General features: G+C 44.3%; 1 protein-coding gene across 1 annotated transcript; it reads left to right on the forward strand.

Moving 5' to 3' along the window:
• Nucleotides 1-464: 464 nt before the first annotated feature.
• LOC134499275 (mediator of RNA polymerase II transcription subunit 17-like) lies at nucleotides 465-13,581 on the forward strand. Its single transcript, XM_063305927.1, has 12 exons — nucleotides 465-709; nucleotides 1,803-1,969; nucleotides 2,565-2,784; nucleotides 3,200-3,336; nucleotides 3,429-3,513; nucleotides 3,752-3,904; nucleotides 4,207-4,337; nucleotides 6,528-6,712; nucleotides 7,267-7,404; nucleotides 8,316-8,433; nucleotides 9,243-9,402; nucleotides 12,270-13,581. The coding sequence occupies exons 1-12, from the start codon at nucleotides 472-474 to the stop codon at nucleotides 12,476-12,478; spliced, it is 1,941 nt and encodes a 646-aa protein (XP_063161997.1). The 5' UTR covers nucleotides 465-471; the 3' UTR covers nucleotides 12,479-13,581.
• The last annotated feature ends 6,199 nt before the right edge of the window (nucleotides 13,582-19,780 follow it).

Genomic DNA, 19,780 nt, shown 5'->3' on the forward strand with positions numbered 1-19,780 from the left:
TTGCTGGTTGAGGAATCCTGGGAGTTGAAGTCCACACATCTTAAAAGTTGCCAAGGTTGAGCAACACTGCTCTAGTGCTTGTGTCACCGTTGGGCTGACCCTAGCAGGGGAATTTCTAGATGGGTAGTCACTGTGCAATCTGATGTGCACCTACTACCCTCTGGTAATTCCCGTCGAGTTCCAAAGGCAATGGTTGCAGGTAGCTTAATTCAGCGGCCTTATTTGTGAATAGGTTTAGGATTGCACTATATTAACCCCTGCCGTTCGGCGATACGCGCACACTCGGGTCCGCCTCCTCCCCGCCCTTGCAGAACCGAAAAGACCCGAAGGCACCGCCGTCTCCTGCTGGCCGCTAGGGGCCGCAGGTGCTCTCGTTTGCAATCGCGGTTTTCCGCTTGACTCCTCGCGAGCCCCGTAGTTTCTTTCGCGCATGCTCGGTCCGGGATGCTGCGGAACCACCGAGGAAGAACGATGTCGGGGCTTCGGGCGGTGCGGATCAGCATCGAGTCGGCCTGCGAGAAGCATGTGCAGGAGGTGGGCCTCGACGGGAGTGAGACGTACCTGCAGCCTCTCTCCATGTCGCAGAACCTGGCCCGCCTGGCGCAGCGCATCGATTTCAGCCAAGGCAGCTCCGGTTCCGAAGAGGACGAGCCCGCACCGGCCGGCGAGAGTCGCGACTGGCCCGGCGGGGACGAGGAGGAGGAGGAAGGTGAGGGGAAGGGCGAGAAGCAGGAGAGAGGTGCCTCAGCAGGGAAGCTAAATAGGGTCGAACCTGGTCGGTGCTTGGATGGGAGACCACCAGGAGATCTCAGCGCTGGGAAGTTGTAAAAACCTTCATAACTCTGCCAAGAACATTGCATGGAGGCACTCACCGAGTCCACCTCGGCTTGAAGGCAGTTGTCCCATGATCTTGCTTAGGAGTAGCCTTCCTTAATTTCATTTAATCATCAGATTTTTAAGCCACCCAGCTGCCAGATGACTCTGGGTGGCTTGACTAGCCGAAAACAGAATAAAATATAAAAGGAGCCCTGTACAGTATAAAGTAACACCACCAGCTTGGGGTGGGGGACCACAAGAAATACCAGGTTGTAACCACCAGTAATAGGAGACGTTTTAGGTAGGTTTAAGTAGAGTTGCTTTAATCTTGACCTGAAGATGGGTAGCATATGCTGCCTTTCACAGCTGCACCAAGGGAGTATAAAATGGAGTTGGAAAAAGTCACAAAGATCATTTAGTCCAACCCTCTCGGTTGTGCAGGAAAGCGCAGTACTAACACATTCTGGGTCATCGTTGCATCTTTCTGTGCACTCCACTATTGTACGATCCAGGATTATTGAGCCCCACTGTTCTCATGTGTGATCTGCATGTATGTCCTTGATTGATTGATTGATTGATTGTGTGCAGTCAAATCAGTGTCGACTCTTAGTGGCCTCATAGATTTTCTCCATGATGATCTATCCCTAACCTGGTCCTTCAGCTCTGCCAATGGCACCCCCATCACCACTGTAACTGAGTCCATCCACCTTGCTGCTGGTCGTCCTCCTATTTTCTTTCAGTGTATGTCCCAAACAATTTTTTTTAAAGAAAAGGACAGTCTTTCTTTCTAAGGAATTCTATTTGGGTTTGCTGTTTGTTTTTTTTAAATTCCCCTTGCCTTTGAGAAGCTTGAACATTTGAAATGGAAATGAGGAGTGCAATTCCAGAGCTTTTCATATTCCAGAGTTGCATTAAGAAAGGAATGCTGTTTTTAGAAATTCAGGAATAGTTTAGTCTTGTTTTTCTCCTGTGTTTATGTTTTTCAGGCCTGATAAAATTTCAGCCTTCTCTCTGGTCTTGGGATTCAGTGAGGAATAACTTAAGGAGCACTTTGACAGAAATGTGTGTTCTTTATGATGTCCTCAGCATAGTCAAAGATAAAAAGTTTATGACTCTAGATCCAGTTGTACAAGAACCACTTTCTCAGAAGCAGGTACTAGGCATGATTTTTTTTCCTTACTCTGTTCAAATGTTTGTTCCAAGTTTCTAAATCTTGGCTTGTAAAGATATTGCCCAGAGCTTTAGCAAGGGTGGGTGAAGCCCCCCCTTTGAACTATGTGAATTTATTTCTTTGGTTCTTGTCCAGTTTTTTGTCCCTTCCCGTATTTATTCTTAATGTCTATTGTTGGGGGGGGGTGTTTGTTTTTTAATGTTTTTTATCTGTAACCACCCAGAGTCATTGGGAGTCAGGCAGTATATAAATTTAAATAATAATAATAGTAGTAGTAGTAATAATTATTATTATGGTACCAACAAGCGAAGATCCTCACTCCGGATAAATCCTAAATCAGGGCTAGGTAACTTTGTGCCCTCCTGGTGTTTGGGGACTATAAATCTCACAGTCTCTTGCCATTAGCCATCTTCACGTTTAATGCAGAAGCACCCAGTTTCATATTTCTGCCTTAAGCAAATAATGTCAGATTACTTCAGCCATTAATGTAAATGTAGAAATATCCTTTCAATCTATTACGAGCAGAGCAGATTGCATTTAAATTGATTTCGGTTCTGAGTTCTTTCTTCGTTTCTAGAATCTTCAGGTTTTACAACTGATTTCCAAGAAAAAGTCCTTAGCTGGGGCAGCCCAGATTCTTCTGAAAGGAGCAGAAAGGTTATCTAAATCTGTTGCTGAAAACCAAGAAAATAAGCGGCAAAGAGATTTCAACTCAGAATTGCTCAGGCTGAGACAGCACTGGAAGCTGAGAAAAGTGGGAGATAAAATCCTTGGAGATTTGAGCTACAAGAGTGCAGGTGAACCCAGCTCTCAAGCAGGGCATAATTTCTGTACTGTTGCTTACTGTGCTGATGTTTATATATGCATAATATAGGTATTGTGTACCTGTTGGTGGAGATATGTGGGTGCATGCCTGCAGAAAAATATTAATATTTTTAAAAATGCTTAGCTTTCATCTTAAGATAACTGCTGAAGAAAGCGAAAACCAATATATTTTGCTCTGATTGTATTTTTGCTTGATTACTAATTCCTTATCCTGTTAGAGATTATATGGATTTGCTCAAATCCAAGACAAATTCCTTGAAGGGGTATTCGATGCTTTAAAAATTATGCCCATATGCACACAGGGAAAGGTGCAAATGTGTGTTGGATATTTCAGATCTATGTAATGTAAAATTTAAAGGACTGTTGCAACTTCTCTCATTTATAAAGGGTCTCTCTTTCCTCATCATGGCACATTTGAGGTAATAAAAAACACAGACATTGATCTGGATAAAAAGATTCCTGATGATTCCTGCCCTCTAGATGTTCAGATTCCAAGTGATTTGGAAGGTTCTGCCTATATTAAGGTTTGTCAAGGTTATTTGTTTATGCATTTATTTGGTTAATATGCTTAGAAAAGAATAACAGAACTCAAAACTGTTTTTTTAAAAACATTTAGGTATGTATTCAGAAACAAGCACCAGATATAGGGGACCTTGGTACAGTCAATCTGTTTAAAAGGCCTATTTTGAAATCTAAGCCAGGTATTGTTCCAGAATATTAATTGCTATATTTCAAAGAAGCATACTTTGAAAACGGATGTTCTAAAACAACTACTGCTTTTGGGACATAGAAAAATATTTTGTATGCTAATTTGAATAAGAATTTTGTATTTGCCTTCTTGGTCAACATGACTGCTTAATGCCTTGAACATTTGTATAAAGAGAGCAGTTTGTTTTCTGTTTTTACTGATTTCTTGTAAGGACAGTTACTCTCATTCAGGGGCTCTGCATTGGCAAACAAAGCTGGAGACTGCACAGAACGTTCTTTTATGCAAAGAAATATTTGCTCAGCTTTCTCGGGAAGCCGTGCAAATCAAATCACAAATTCCTCACATTGTTGTGAAGAACCAGATCATTTCCCAGCCCTTCCCAGGTATTGAAAAGGAGAAATTGATCCACTTGTTTGCTTGAACAAATGAATACAATTCCTAAAGTGCACTTGAGGCATTTTACTTAGTTCAAATTATGTCCATTGTTCTGGCTCTGTTTCTATCCTTGTAGACAGGGGTGGCTCAGATATGTGACATGGACTGATCTTAACCAAACCATTGATCCTTCCTTCCTTTACCTTTTCCTTTTACATTTAAGAAATCAATGGCTGTGTATAAGATAACTAGCTACAAGTTGCAGTTGCCAACACAAACCCCCTACATTTTTTTGCATTTCGTTTTGTAGGCTTGCAGCTATCCATTTCCTTGTGCCGCTCCTCAGAAGACAAGAAATCCCAAAAATCCCCCTCTGAGAAGCAAGGTGCAGAGGATCATCTCTATGTTCTAGAGCATAATCTGCACCAACGGATCAGAGAGGTAAAGAACTTTACTACAGCAGAGTTTCAGATTCTCCTCTTTTTCACTGAATTTTGTGTGGTTTTAGAGGTACCCAAATATTTCATGTTCGAAACGTTCTTCAGAATGGAACATCCTGTAGTGCTGGACATGGCATGACTTTAGAGCAGAGAGTTTTTATCTCAGCTATGAGATTGGATGTGGGAGGATGGATGTGCGGCAGCAGCTTATGCCCCTCTGTCCCCTTCTACTTTTAAGGACCCCCCCCCAGAAGGTTTTGAGCCAGCCCTTTAAAACGAGCTTGATTACAACAGAGTGCATTGTGGCATCAGAAAAGCTGAAGGAAGGAAGAAGAGAGCTTAAGGAAGAAGAATGAACGTAGGAAAAGAAGTTGGAATGGAGCGGTGAGGAACATCAGCAAAGCAGAGAGCTCAGCCATGTCCTCAGCAGTGATCCAGGGCAGTGAGCAATTGAGAGCTGCCCGGCATTTGAGAGAGGCCAAGAGTGCTGGCCCCTGAGGGGTCTGGCGATGCAGAATGGTCCAGGGCGTGGTTTGGCCTAGAGCACTGCCATTCCAACAAGAGGCTCAGGACACCAACCATCCCACCTCTGAAAGATCAAGTTCAGAGATTAATATCATGAAACATTTTACGTATATCCAATTTTATAGGTGTTTTGTGGCAGGATATTAGGCTGTATTTATATTCTGACCACAGTGCTTTATTTAAAATTAAGCTATATTAATGTTTGCAGAAGCGTAAGGTGGTTAGGCAAAGCAACAATAAGCACAATCCGGGAAATATTTCCAGGGCAGGAACATTTCAGTGGTACTTAGCAGATTTTCGGGCAAGGTTAATTGAACTAGAGAATGTGGCCTAAAAGTGACGGAGAGGTGCGTCTTTGTTTAAAACAATTAGCGGCACTAGAACTCAGACGTTTTCATTGCTGGGAATTTTGTGTATCAGCATAGCTTTATTTATTTAATTAATTTTTATCCCACCTTTTATGGGCTGTCTGAAGTTAAGAGCTTATTCCATTTATATAACAAATTATGAAAGATTACAGATGAGACATTTCCAGTGTAACTGTATTCAGCTGGGGTTTCCCTGTCTTAACATCCCAAAATAATTGACTCTGGTTATCTTCAGTTTCGATAAAAGAGAATATCTGTAGCTCAGGGTTGAACTGTGGAGTCCTTGGTGCTCTCTGAGCTTGGTTATTTGCTTGCAGACGTTTCATTACCCGACTCGGTAACGTCATCAGCGTGATTGAGTGTGCGGTCTGCTCCCTGTTTACATACAGTAGCTTGCCCTGCCAGTGTTGGTGGGGGTTTTCTCCTTGGTAGTTCCTTGATGAGGGCATTGTTTTCTGCTTGTTTGTCTGTCTGACGTTAATCCCTGTTGCTGGAGGAGATGTGTTCTGATCTTCTTGTTTCCTTCTTAGCTTTTTTGCTGTCTCTTCTGAATGGTGTGTAAATGTGGTTTATCTCTATGTGTCTATTGATGGCTGATTTGTCTAAATGCCAAGCTTCCAGGAATTCCCTAGCATTTTTGGATTGGCCCACTTGAACTATCTTCAGTTCATTGGTAATCCATTGATCTCCCCCAAATAAATGTCTCCCCAAATGAAACATAATATGCATCAGTTCTTCCTAGATCAGAATTTCTAGGGGTTGGGAGGATTTGCTGCCCTGTAACACAGGGAAAAATCCAGGAAACTTTTTCTGAATGCATGTGCAATGTATGGAGAGATGTTTTTCAGATTTGTACCAAGATCTAAGAAAGGAAATGGGATAATGGTACAAAAGGGGGATTTTGGTGTTATTGAAAAGGATTGCAGGAGGGGTAGCTCCATAAAGGTGCACAAAAGATTGGAGTATGGCCTTCATACACACAAAGTTTAGCGAAGGGCCTCTTTTAGGAATGAAAAGGCCATGTTATCATGATTTCAGCAATGCAGCTGTGACCTCCAGGGACATAAATGAAGGGAAGGCACAAATTGCAGCCTACTCCCCTCTTCCCTTTTAGGTCTGAAGGAAAGAAACCTTTGGATACGCATCTTAAGGGGAAGAAGAGGCATCTCCTTGCTGTTTTCTTTTTATGGTAAACGCCACTTGATCCTGTTGTGTGCACTTATGGTTAAGGCTGCAGCTCATCTGAGATGGACCTTGGCATTAGAATGGTACCCTCTAGGCTGCTTTTTCTCCTGCAGTTTCACAAGCAGACCCTGAGCTCCACCATGATGCCTCACCCAGCTAGTGCTCCTTTCGGCCATAAAAGAATGAGACTGGCAGGACCTCAGGCTTTTGATAAGAATGAAATCAGCTCCTTGCAACCCAGCGAGGGGCTGCTGGAGAAGATCATAAAGCAGGCAAAGCACATCTTTCTGAGGCGCAGGTAACAATCGCTTAGGTGGGGCTTCTTTACTTGCACTGCCAGTGATTTGCTGTTTCCTGTCTGAACGAATCCCCGTTTCTTTGCTACTGTGTTCCTTCTTGATACACGGCCAAGCTAGTGAACGCCTGGCACTCCGTGTCAGCCCTCCCAGGTAAACCAGACAGGAAACACGATGAGATAAGCTAATTCTATTTTATGGTAAAGCTACATTAACAGAACCTTGCAAGTCTGAAGTACGAACCTCCTGCCCTCCATATTCACTGCCAGATTAATTAGGGTGGGCCCTTTCTAAGTTTCTTTTTTTGTCCGTTACTCAGTTGTGGACACCTCCCTCTTTTATCTGACTGTTTCCTAGGCAGCATCTCTTCCCCCTGTCTTTCAAGGCCACCCTCACTTTCCATCACACTCCATGAAGAATTGAGCATTGAAAGGAATGATTTGGGAGTATCAGTTAAGGAGCAAATGCCGTTAGTAAAAAACAGTGGCAGTTTTGATGGCCTTGTGGGATGTTTCTAAACTAAGAGCCAATGATGAGGTTTTATTTCTCATTTTAGAACCGCTCAAATGATTGACAGTCTTGCCAGGCGTATCGAGGATCCCCAGATTCAGGCCCACTGGTCCAACATCAGTGATGTCTACGAGTCGAGTGTCAAGGTTCTCATCACCTCCCAAGGTTATGAGCAGATATGCAAGTAAGTGTGAAACAGGGACCATCATTTAGGCCTTGCCATCTTTTAGCAGAAGAAATCAGTGGACATGCAGGTAGTCCTCACTTAACGACCACAATGGGATCGGAATTTTGGTTGCTAAGCAAAGCAGTCATTAAGTGAATCCAACCTGGTTTTACCACCTTTTTTGCGGTGGTCGTTAAGCAAATCACTGCAGGCATTAAGCAAACCACATGGTCGTTAAGCGAATCATGCTGTTCCCCATTGAGAGGACTGGTCCTTAAGCAAGGAGTATCTGTACTGATAGTTCCTCAGTTGGGGTGGTCACTTGCTGGCATCTGGCATCTGGAAGTTTGCATATCTTCCTGACAGAGATCAGCTCGTTTGCTGGCTCCTTGAGCTCCACTAGAGTGGAAATTCAGCTGATGACAGCAAGTGACAGACATTCTCAGTGACTGCAGCACCATTGTGGGATATCTTGTCCCATCAGGCAGAGGTGACTGCTTGGGAAAGGCAGTTCTGTTCCAGTAGGAAACTAGTGGGGTTTTTAAAACTAGTAGGGTTTTGCCTACTAGGCATTTCCCATTTTTATACAAAGTTTATGCCTTAGCCACGCCCTTTGTCTCTCTTGTGTTTTTATTATCCTTTATTTCACTATGCTTTTAAATAGCAGTATGGCTTCCTGAATATTGCATTGACACCAATACAGTAGGAGAAAAATCTCCATATGAGCACATTCATTGGTGTTTGCTAGATAATATTGCAAATTGTTTTCATATCCATAATTTAAATCAATGCTTTACTTTACTTCACTTTGATTGAAAGTTCATTGTGCTTAAGGGAACACTTTTTATTATGAAGCAAGGAAACTTGCTTTTGACTTGAGCACCATCGAGTACCACTCCACTTGTAACAATATCCTGTGGTTTTCAAAGGTCTATTCAAGTGCAGTTGAATATTGGCATTGAACAGGTTAGAGTAGTGCACAGAGATGGAAGAGTGATCACCCTGTCCCATCAAGAGCAAGAGCTGCAAGATTTCCTTCTTTCTCAGGTAAAAAAAAGAAAAACTTTTTCCCCCCATTCTGGTTTGCTGGACCTATTTTTTTTTAGTAGGACTGGTTCATTAAGGCAAGAGTGTCTTTTTTTCAAAGTCACTTAGACATTTTAAAGAGCTGCTGTGCTTGTGCTCACACTTGTGCTAAAGCACATCTCCTGGATCATTAACAAAGTATGCGCGTGCTAATAGGCGATGACGATATTTTGATGCATAATCAAAGTTTTGATTCATAAGTCAGGATTCACAAACCAGCAGGCACTCAAAATGCAGGTTCATAGAAATCTGGCTGATTCTGGTTTATTAGGTTATTGTTGTTGTTGTTATTATTTTAAATATTAAATTAAATATTAAATTAAATGAATTGTTAATTGATGTTAACATTAATTTAAATGTTAAATTTAAATATTAAAAATTAAAAATTAAATAATAATTTTAATGTTGTTGGTATTCTTTACACAGAATCTCCATAATTTGACAGCAGATCACAAGAAGCACTGAGACTGGACTTCAGTTGTATTATCTCACTGGGAACGTGTCTAGCTCCTCCAGTGCGTTAGAGTTGTTATGCTAATGGCTGTTATTCTTTGGTTTTCTCGCAGAGGTGGATGGGAAAAGAGTAGTAAGAATTACTATTCTTTTCCTCATCCCATTATTAGTATAAAAGAGATTAATTAAAATACCAAGAGTGAAAGAGGTTAACTAAACTACCAAGAGAGTTGTTTATGTTAGTGTAGCTCACAAAATAAGTGCTTGGCATTTTGAGAAAAACACCATGTTTTTTCTCCTCTTTTTTAAAATTCCAGCTGTCACAACATCAGATTCTTGCAGTTCAGCAGCTGGCCAAAGTTATGGGGTGGCATGTGCTCAGTTTCAGTAATCACGTGGGGCTGGGCCCAGTAGAGAGCATTGGGAATGCATCTGCCATAACCGTAGCATCACCAAACGGAGACTACGCTATTTCAGGTATGGTTTTCGTAACTGAATTCGTTGAGAACTGTGTTCCTTCCTGTGCATCACTTAAGCAAAAAGGAATTGCCACTGCAGGAAGCGAAATAGTCAGTGCGCCATATTCTGTAATTGTAGGGATGATATTGAAAGCTTTTAGGTCCAGTAGTATAATTTTTTATTTAGTATTTTATTTTAATTACTGCACCACCATGCTTTTATTTCAGAAACCCTCTTGTTAAAATCTTTACTACCTTGATTTTGTTTTTAAGTACACTACCTTGCATTGGTTTTAATTGTTGTTACTAACTGTTGTTAACTACCCTGAGTGATGCATAAGTACTAAGAAAGCAGGATATACACATTTATATTGATAAAATAAATGCCAGTCTTTCCTAACCTGGTGATTGTCAGATGTGTTGGATGGCAGTTCCCATAATCCCCACTTAGTATATCTTCAAATCAGGGAAGGCTTCATGGAAGGAAGGAGGGAAGGGAAGGGAAGGGAGGATCTGAACCACTTAGCCAGCAATGATGGAAACAAATTATATGCAAAGTTACCCATTATCTGTAGTTTTCCCTAGTTCTATTATTTTTTTAAGTCTGCAGCCCAATATTTATAACTATAAATCCCAGCAGTCTCTAGCTGTACCAACTTCCAGAATATGTTTTTTCAGTGCTACAGTCAAAATAAAGAAGGTATTTATTGGTGGTGTGGAACAGAAAGAATCATGTAGTGAAAGGGAGGTTACCCTGAGGCAGGGAAGAAGGTTGTTCTGTGCAGCCCTAGAACAATGTGTACAGGTAGTCCTTGACTTACTACCACAATTGGGACTGGAAGTTCTATCGTAAGACAGACAACTGCAAGTCGAGTCACCATGTGACCACACCCAATTTTACAACCATTTTTACGGCAGTTGTTAAGGGAATCGCCACGGTCATTAAGCAAAGCCAGCTTCCCCAATGGGGTTTTTTGCGATCACATGACCGCAGGACGCTGCAACTGATCATAAGCGTGAGTGGTTGCCAAGTGCCCAATATGTGATCATGTGACTACAGGGGGGTGCAACACTTTGTGATGCTCGGAAGTGCTTTACAGGTTGCCTGAGTTAATAGTTCCTTGATTAGGGTGTATTTGTTGAGGTTTTCCTACTAACAGATTAAGACTGCTATTGTATCAAATCATTTTGGCCAGGTGAAGGGGTTGTATTAGATTGTCTCCTCTCACGTGCTTCATGCAAATAGCCTGGGGGAGGGGAGGAGCTGCCCGGACTTGTCTTCTCACTTCCTCTTTTTCTCTCTGCTGGAAATGTAGCTCAGCAAGGCTTGCTCCAAAGAGAGCTAAGTCCTTTAAATATGTTTTTGCTTTTGTTTTTGCTTTCTGTAAATAAATTATTTTTATAGAAATGCTTGGTGTGTGACTTTTTTGACCTCTCCTGGGCTAAAGGCTTTCCCAGCATCTGCAACAGTATTGTGCTGTCTGATGGTTCATCTGGTGTTAATCCTAGTGTTAACTCAGGCAATCAACCAAGCAGCAAACAACAGCCCAATCAAGGAACTCCCAAGGAGAGAACACCCCCACCAACACAAGCAGGGCAAGCCACGGTATATAAACTGAGAGCAAGGCCCTCTCCCTTTTCACACTGAAGATGTTGCCTAGTCGGGCAATGAAAACAACAAGGCTCAGAGAGCACCAAGGACTCCATCCAAGGAATTGCCCATTTGCTCCTATGTGTCCCAAAGAAACTTTGACTTGTATTCTTGAACAGTATCCTATAGCTCTTCTGAATCTCAGATGATTTTAAAACCAATTGCTGAGGTGGTTAGTGGTCTTTGCTGTTCAAAAATTATCCCACAGAGGAAAGGAAAGGCTTTATTTTAATTTGTATTTATTTCTGCCATACTTCTGACAAGTTAGATCCTGGCTATTGTTGCTTTCCTGTTTGGATATAAAAGGTATGATGAAAGAAAGGAAAACGAAAAGGAGCCAAATATTTAATAAAGGAAGCTGTCTTCCACCCCTTCCTGGTTGAAGGTTAAAACGTGGCAATGTATTGGGCTGCCCTGATCAGTGTTAGCGACAAAACTCGAAACAAATTAGACTCCAGCAGTCTTTGAGTTTAGAAGTAGAAAAAGACTTTATTTCACTCTCTCTCTGAGCTTCTACGGTTTGCAAAGTGTGGTGGACTTTCCAGGAGCATGATGCAACGTGTCCAAAAGAAAAGCCACACCATACAATATTTCAAGTTTATTTTTATACATTTTCCTGTCCCGTCGCTCCTCTTTATCCGTTTCCCCATTGGCTGGGTACTCTCAGACTTACAATCTTCCGGCCGCCTTTGTTTTAAACCATTATCATATTAGGTGATGTGTTTAGCCGTTGCCCTGATAAGTTTAGCCATTACCAGATGATGAGTTTAGCCATTGCCATGATAAGTGATGAGTTTAGCCCTTGTCATTTGATGAGTTTTCCCCACTATCTCCTCCTGACTTCGTGTTGGTTTAAGTATTTAACATGGTGTTGCTTTTGCTCACTAGCTTGAACTTATTTACACATTAAAATCTTTATCTCTCACATCAGGAAATAGATTTTTTTACCTTGGAGGCAGAACCATCAAGTCGTATCTGTGGTGGTGGTGGTGGTAATGGTAGTTGATGGTGTTGTACGGTACAGTATAGTATAGTATAATTTTCTATAGCAATGTTCTTACCAGAGGAATCCAGAAGAGTTTATAAAAGAACAGTATAAACAATTTAAAAAATCAGCAGTAAAGCGAACAGTTCTAAAATTAAAACTTTAAAAGAGGATTTGGCTGCAAGAGAACAGTCTAAAAGCAATTATTATGCTGTAAACCACATACATGTGCTTTCCCCTTCTCCTGCAGTACGTAACAGTCCAGAAAGTGGCAGCAAAATCATGGTGCAATTCCCACGGTGCCAGCGCAAAGATCTCCCCAAAAGTGATACGTTGCAAGACAATAAATGGAACTACCTGCGTGGCCCCTTCAAGGAAGTCCAGTGGAACAAAATGGAAGGGCGCAACTTTGTGTACAAAATGGAACTCTTCATGGCTGCCCTGACCCCTTGCTCCTAGGCAAGGTGATAATCCAAGGGGATGATGATTCTGAGACCAGCGTAAGCAGAGTGAATGTTTGAGAGCAGGGCATACATTCCAGAAAGCAATCTGTAACTGTATGGATTTCTCTTCAGTGATATTTGATTACATCTTTTATTGCATATGCTGTATGCCAGGATAGCTCAACCGTGGCAGCTTTAACATATGTGGACTTCAACTCCCAGAATTCCCCAGCCAGTCATGATTAGATGGATGCATCTATGTGGGTTTTCCAGTGACAGGACAGAAACAATTTCTCCCTTGCTTTCTTCCCAGTCCATGTTTCTTAGCCTCGGGAACTTTAATATGTGTGGACTTCAACTCCCAGAATTCCTCAGCCAGCCTACTGGTCCACATGTCTGCAAGTTGCCAAGTGTGAGAAACACTCGCATTTAAACTGATGGGAGGGAAAAAGCAAAATGCTTCCTTTTGCTCCAAGAATGGACACAACTATTCAACATTTCCTAGATTAGAGACACTTTAAAGCCCTGCCTAAGCATTTCCAATCTCCTTTGTTGGGGGGGGACCATCACAGCAAAGATTTTGAATGCAGAAGCCCTGGTTTCTCTTAACAAAAATCTCCCTATTCTCACCCCCTAACGTAGCTTTGAGGCTGTTTGATTAATTTAAATTTTGCAACATTCCCCATCTGGATTAATTAATCCAACTACCAGAGGTTGTTGGGCGAGTTCGTTACAAAAAGGAGAACTCTGCGGCACCACAAAGGCGAACCAGTTGATTGTCTGTTATTTTTGTGGCGCGCTATTCACTTTATCAGATCCAACGCATATCGCCCAAGCTTGCATAAAGTACCAGGAGGCTTTCTTTTTCTCAGTCGTTTTCAGAATTACTTGAGTCTCGTCAACAGGGATTACGTGGAAGATTCACTAAGAAGCTTCTATTTTAGAGAAGGGATCCCATTTCTCAGAGGTGCAAGATCTCTTGAGATGTAGCATCTCGATTTTAAACTGATTGTTTACTGATTGGAAAAGTGAGTCAGATTGGCTCATGACCCTGTTGTGTTTATTTCTGAGTCAAGCCACCAGCGACTGTGTCAGAAAGGAATTAAATCCTAACGCTCATCATCTCTGGTCTGTAATCCGGCCCGTAGGACAGACCTAATGAGAAGACACAGGGAATGTTAGAAAGAAAAAAGAATACTGAGATAGAGCTTATTGACCATTGGGGGGGGGGGAGTTGGGGAAGAGTCCATGTACAGTCTTTAAGGCTGCTGTAAAACCCAGAGAGAAAGAGGGAAGATAAGAGTGCTTTTGAATTTGTTGGCAGGACAAGATGACTGCTTTATTTTTATTCCAGTAGCTGCAAGAAAGGAAGAAAAAAGCTCTAGCACTAAAAAAAACAAAGCAAAATGAATATATGCCAACATTAGTAGGCAGCACTGCATTAAATGGCTCAAATCCTGCAAATGAAACCACCATGTTAGTATACTTACACACACCAGCATCCCTTCCTATTCTTCAGTCACAGAGGTGAGGATAGAAAATCTGCATGTTAACAGAGTTCTGTTGCAAAGATCTGACTTATCAGGCTTAAGACCCATGGTTTTGATTTGCTTATCATACCCAAATAAATGGGCTAGGATTGTGCAACATGTTAACCCACGGCTTACTTAACCCAGTTGCCTGGAGTTGCACAACACAGTGAATCATAAGATACAGGGCCTGAATTCACACCTAATAACAAACCAGGCCACTTTTCAGCCTGGCAGTTTCCCTTTGCTTCAACGCTCCAGTCGAGCCATACAGCGCCAATTGTGTTTGTCCTTGGACTGGGAACGGCAGGATGGAAAAGGCTGCTTAAGTAAAGCTGTCACCTAAGCAACCTCTCTGTGCAGCTTCAATTGACACTGACATGGCTTGCCTTTTGGGTGTGTTTGGGGTGAGGGAGGAGTTTGACTCCACAGCTCAGCCTACAGTGCTGCCCTTTTCAGCAAATCTCAAAACCGGAAAAGCAAAACACCTTTTGAGCAAGGCCCACCCTCAGCAGCTGCTCTTGTGGCTGAAAGGGTTGAGCTCTGTTTAGCTTGTATGGAGCAAAAGGCAGGATCTCGACATATACATCCCCGTGGCAGATGCAATTATCTAAAATAAAAATAAACCACAGCATTGAAGGCAGTTGCCGAGAGACAAGGGAAAACTCCCCAGGACTATCTTGATGGGCACCTGCTCCCAGATCTACTCTGAAGACTATCCATCCCATCAAAAAAAACCTTCAGCACTCCCGTCACTGAACTGAGTTACGAGAGATTTCGCGATTGCCACGCACCTTCTGTACAAACAGCAGATAGCCCTACAGCTTATGAATTCTCAAGGGTGAACTGGGGCAGGATGGGGCCTATATGCGAACTAAACAACTCCCAATAGCAAGTCTCACATACATTGTATCCATGTTTCTCAACCTGGGCCGTTTTGAGATGGGTGGACTTCACCTCCCAGAATTCTTAAAACTGCTGCATTCTCTTGACCGGTGTTTTATGAGTTTTTTTTTTTTTTTTAAGTTGCTTATCCACAGGAGCAAGGAATATGTGGGGCTGAGCCTTGAACCTGCATCAGCGGAACATGATTTCTGTGCTTTCCGGGATTGGGAAAGTTTCCAGCCCAAAGCAGATGAAACCCAACAGTGCCACAAAACACGGAAACCGCCCCCCACCCAACATTTGCAAGGACAAGACGGCTAATGAATGATGCTCACAGCAGAGGATCTTGGTCCCTGGGTGGCAGGTTGGAAGAAGAAACCAGGTCCAATGGGGAAGGATTGTTTGTCTCAAAAGCATCTTGTTTACAGATGCTGTGCAAGGCTGCAGCCCAGATGCAGCCTTAAAGCAAGGCCAAATAAACAGATTAAACTGAGCTGAACTCCCTAAGTGTGCTGTTTGTTTCTCCAACCACCAGCGTGTCCAGTTCAGACCTGGACACCTCCCAGATGATCTCTGTTATACTACTGTAACTGAAAGACCAACACAGGACGGGGTTGGGGTGATACACTTTTCCTCAAACGCTGCTGCGTTCTCTTGACGTGCATTTTACAAGCTTTTTTTTTTTTTTTTTTTTGGAAGTTGCTTATCCACAGGAGCAAGGAATATATGGGGCCAAGCCTTGAACCTGATTTCTGCACTTTCCGGGGTTGGGAATGCTTCCTCATCTCTTGGGGCACCGCTTCCATCGTGGAGGGGTTGAATAAACCAAATGCTTAGCAAGGTAAGATTTGATTCAGGGCCTCAGGAGTCAACTTGCAACAAACCCCATCGTCTGCTCCTCCTTTCTCGCTTTATCCTTCTTTCCTAAGCAGCAACTGTGGCTGTAGGCTCAGGGGGGCAGAGGACGACCCTCTTCACTTGGCACTCTCTCAGGAGGCAGATGAACCAACTTGGCGATACAGAACATGCCCGACACACAGACAATTACCAGTCCTGTCCCTCATATTCCAAATTTGAAAGATGCCAGGTAAGAGGATTTCAGAAAGTGCTCAGCCACCAAATTCCCAAAGACATTACAGACTTGCAAACGTCCATACTGGTTCACCTTGATCGGCATCTGGTTCTTCAGGCAAAAAATATAAATTTGTTTCATAAAAGACAGATGGACATTCAACCCTCAGTGGAAGTTTGGTGGAGGTGATTCTTAAAGCAGAGTGAGCAGCCCAGTCCCTCTTCATTTTTTAATCTTTGGGGCAGGAACCCCGTACGAGGCAATGCGTGCCACGCCCCCTTTGGGGGGATCGTAGCGGTGTCTACCGCTGCTGTTTTAGCCGCTGCAGGCAGCAAATTATTGCCCGCCCTCTTCATAAAAACAAACCCAGCCATTGCTTCGCCTTTTCAGATCCTTCCCCTTCTCACCTCGGAAGGGAATGGCAGAGGCCCAAGGCAAGATTTAATCGGTAGGGAAACTGAAGGTCTTTTTCACCCAGAGAGGAAGGTGATCACCCAGTCAGACTCCCAAGACCTAAAGAAATCACTCTTTTTTGGTCAAGAGTTAACAAAGCCTGACACGACCTAGAATAGGATGTAGAATGAAAATACTCCACGTGCGCTCCACGTGTAGAAAGAAGAGGTCCAAACAGAGGATTTACTGCAGGGTGATTTTACACCACGGTCGCCACGTGTTGGATCAAAGGCTGGGAAGCATAATTTCACCCCACCAGGATTCACCGTTCAGGAATGGCAGATCCATCTCAACTTGTCCAAACTGGAGCACGACTGTCCCAGAGAGAAGGTGCTAGGCAAGTCGCCTGTCACATCTTCCGCTCTCGTAGCGCTCGGAAGGGAAGACAAAGCTTCCACTCGCGTCTTACTCCTGCAGAGCGCGTGGAAGTTTTAACTCTGAACAGTTTCAGACGCCACTCTCCCCCTTCCTGCTGCCGCAACGCTTCAGACCATCCAGATGCCACAGAGAGTGGTTGGCAGGCAAGCTGACTGGAAGCTCTGGTTCTTTTGCAAGCTTACTTTTGCAGCTAAAGGTCTAATGGGAGCGATTGAAAAACCGTGCATGGTATCAAAAAGTGCTTCTCCACCTCAGCAACCTTAAGATGGGGGGACTTCAACTCCCAGCATTGCCCAGCCAGCATGGGGAATGGCTGGCTGGAGAATCCAGGGAGTTGAAGTCCACCCATCTTAAAGTTGCTGAAGTTGAGAAACACCTATATAAAAGATGAAGCGCATCCCACCTTGTTTCTCTCAGTATCCATTCATCCAAATTGACCAGGAAGGCACAAGGAGATTTTAAGTGCCTTCCGAGGAACACATTTACAAACAACCCCTGAAGGCAGTCCGTCTAAGGGAAGCTCTGCTTCGTAGCGGGCTAGCGCGTGCTCTCCCGTCTCCTCCACATTTGGAGCCAAAAAAACGCTCGTGAAATACTTGCGCACGGCTTGGATCAGCCTTGTCCTAACCTGGCATTCCTCGATAGGCCAGAATTGCCACTCCCAGAACCGGGCTCCAATGGGGACAGACGGATTAAGGAACGTTCGTGGAGAGGTGCCAATATTCGGTCAATTTTCGGGGAGCAGGGGGCGAAAATGGGCTGATTTCTCCAGGAGGGAGCTTTCTCAGACACAGCAGCTCGGAATAACTCTGAGGTTATTTGGGGTTTTACTATATGGGTCTGTTTCGAACACAGCTCGGAATACACGAGTTTAGCATAAAGAAGCACGAGACCGCAAGAGCGTTTATCCCTTGTGTTCAGCCCACAAAATGAGACGATAAAAGGAATCCCACCCCATCAAGTCCCACCTATGGTGCCCCAAAGCGGATGCGTTCAACGGCTCGGCCCCAACCACAAGGGGGTGACTGTGGCGGTCTAGCAGCTGCGTTGATATTGCTGGCCATTCCGGAGATAACTTCAAATTACCCAGACGATCCACCTTGGACAGCACTGGTCTAGGATTTATCCCGCCGCCTTCGATGTTCCGAAGACTGCGATTAAAATTAAAGCTTACGTTTTACAGTTCTCGGAGCGCACAGCGTTTGCCTTTTACCAATCTAGCAGAAGAGAGATCCTGGCGTTTCCCATAGCACCCGAACCGTTACCAATCTTGTTTCATACAAGCGTTGGAAGGAAAACTTACCGAGGGGTTGTCCCGAGCCAGGAATGGAAAGACCCAGGCAGTGGCTGGAGCAGAGGTGGGTTTCTTTCCCAGGAGCAGGTACAGCGCACGCTGGTTGGAAGGCCACCCTGTGGATTTCCCCACCAGCCAGTTATACGCTAGAGCTTGGCTGTTGCTGTGCTACGGTGTTCCCGCCTCCTCGGAACCTGAGCGAGGTGTAATTCCCCCGGGCTGCAGAGAGGAGGCGCTGTGTGCTCAGGCCCCCTGCTGTTTGCCTTTCCTGCTCCGATGGGCTGAGTTCCCTGCGGGGCTGCGGCTTTGGCCAGGGCCTGGGCGGGCCACCTAGGGAGGACAGTTTTCTCATCACAATCATGACAAGATCGGCTCAGACTGCCCCATGGGGCAGCCTTTAATCAATCAATCAATCAATCAATCAATCAAGACTGGGCCAGTCACTCTCTCTCAGCCAAACTCACCCCCCAGGGTTGTGGTTGTGGGGAAAACAGGAGGAGGAAGGACTATTAGGTACCTTTGCCACCTTGACTTAGGTATAAAAATAATAACGGCGGAAGGGAAACTAACTAACTACATAAATGAAGGTTAAAATACAATAGAAACAGAATCCTTAAATATAAATATAACATCCAAGATGGGGATATTAAAAATTTCTTCGTTTTAATTCATGTAAGTCACAGAGGCCATGAATTAATTAATTAATTAATTAATTATATTCCGATTTTGTCACTGCCCATCTCACTCAAGGAGCAAATAAAACGAAGATAAACGCAGGTTAAAATACAATAAAAACAGTATACTGAAATATAAAAATAAATATACAATCCAAGAGGGAGGTATTAAAAAGTTCTTAATTTAAGTTCATGTAAATCAGGGGAGCCATGAAGAAGAAGTGTAATAATAGTTATTATTATTATTTGGTTTTTCTCCCACTTTTCCTAGCCAGAAGTGCAACCACAAGATGGGCTGCTCTATAAAGGGCCATCCTAAATTAATCCTTTTTCCTTGGGATCCCCGCTTTTCTGCAGCAGCTCAAGGCTCCCATCACAACAACCCAGCGAGGTGGGCTCAGAAAAAGACTCAGGGAGCTACAACTCCCTGTTAACTCCACAGGCCATCATCCGCAGCCGTGCCTCGCACGGCTGCCCTGAGGAGGGAGCGCCCGGGGCTCGATCGCGGTGCGCGTGCCTTCGTCCTGCGCCACCGCGCAGAACGAGCCCGGCCCCGCTACGCTACACCGACCCCTCCGCTGACAGCCGGCCGCCGGGAAGCCTTAAGAAGGCGACGACGCAAGACCTGCATCCGGGACCCCGCCGCGGGCTGCCATGGCAACGCGCCAGCCCCTCCCTGGCGTCCCCGCGCGCGCCTCTCTCTCCCTCCCGCTCTCCCTCTCAGAACCTGCGGAGGGAGGGGGGAGGAGCGGAATTACGAAACGCGCTGGAGGAGTTTTGGCCCTCGCCGCCGCCGCCGAAGGCCAAGCGCGCTTTTTCCTCCTGACCAGGGGAAGCCGGCCCGCCCGCCCGCTCGCTCGCTTTTCTTCCGGCACCGACCTCCGAAACACGGCTTCCCGGGGCCTCTTCTCCGCTCTTCGGGAGTCCCACCGCGAAGTCTACGACTGCCGCCCGCCGCCACTGCTTGGACTGAGACGGCCGCTGCAAGAGCGAACCCGCTTCTCAGAGCAGAAGGCTCTCCCTCCGTCCCCTT

This window comes from Candoia aspera, chromosome 5 (genome assembly GCF_035149785.1).
Source record: "Candoia aspera isolate rCanAsp1 chromosome 5, rCanAsp1.hap2, whole genome shotgun sequence".
In the NCBI taxonomy this organism is placed as follows: Eukaryota; Metazoa; Chordata; class Lepidosauria; order Squamata; family Boidae; genus Candoia; species Candoia aspera.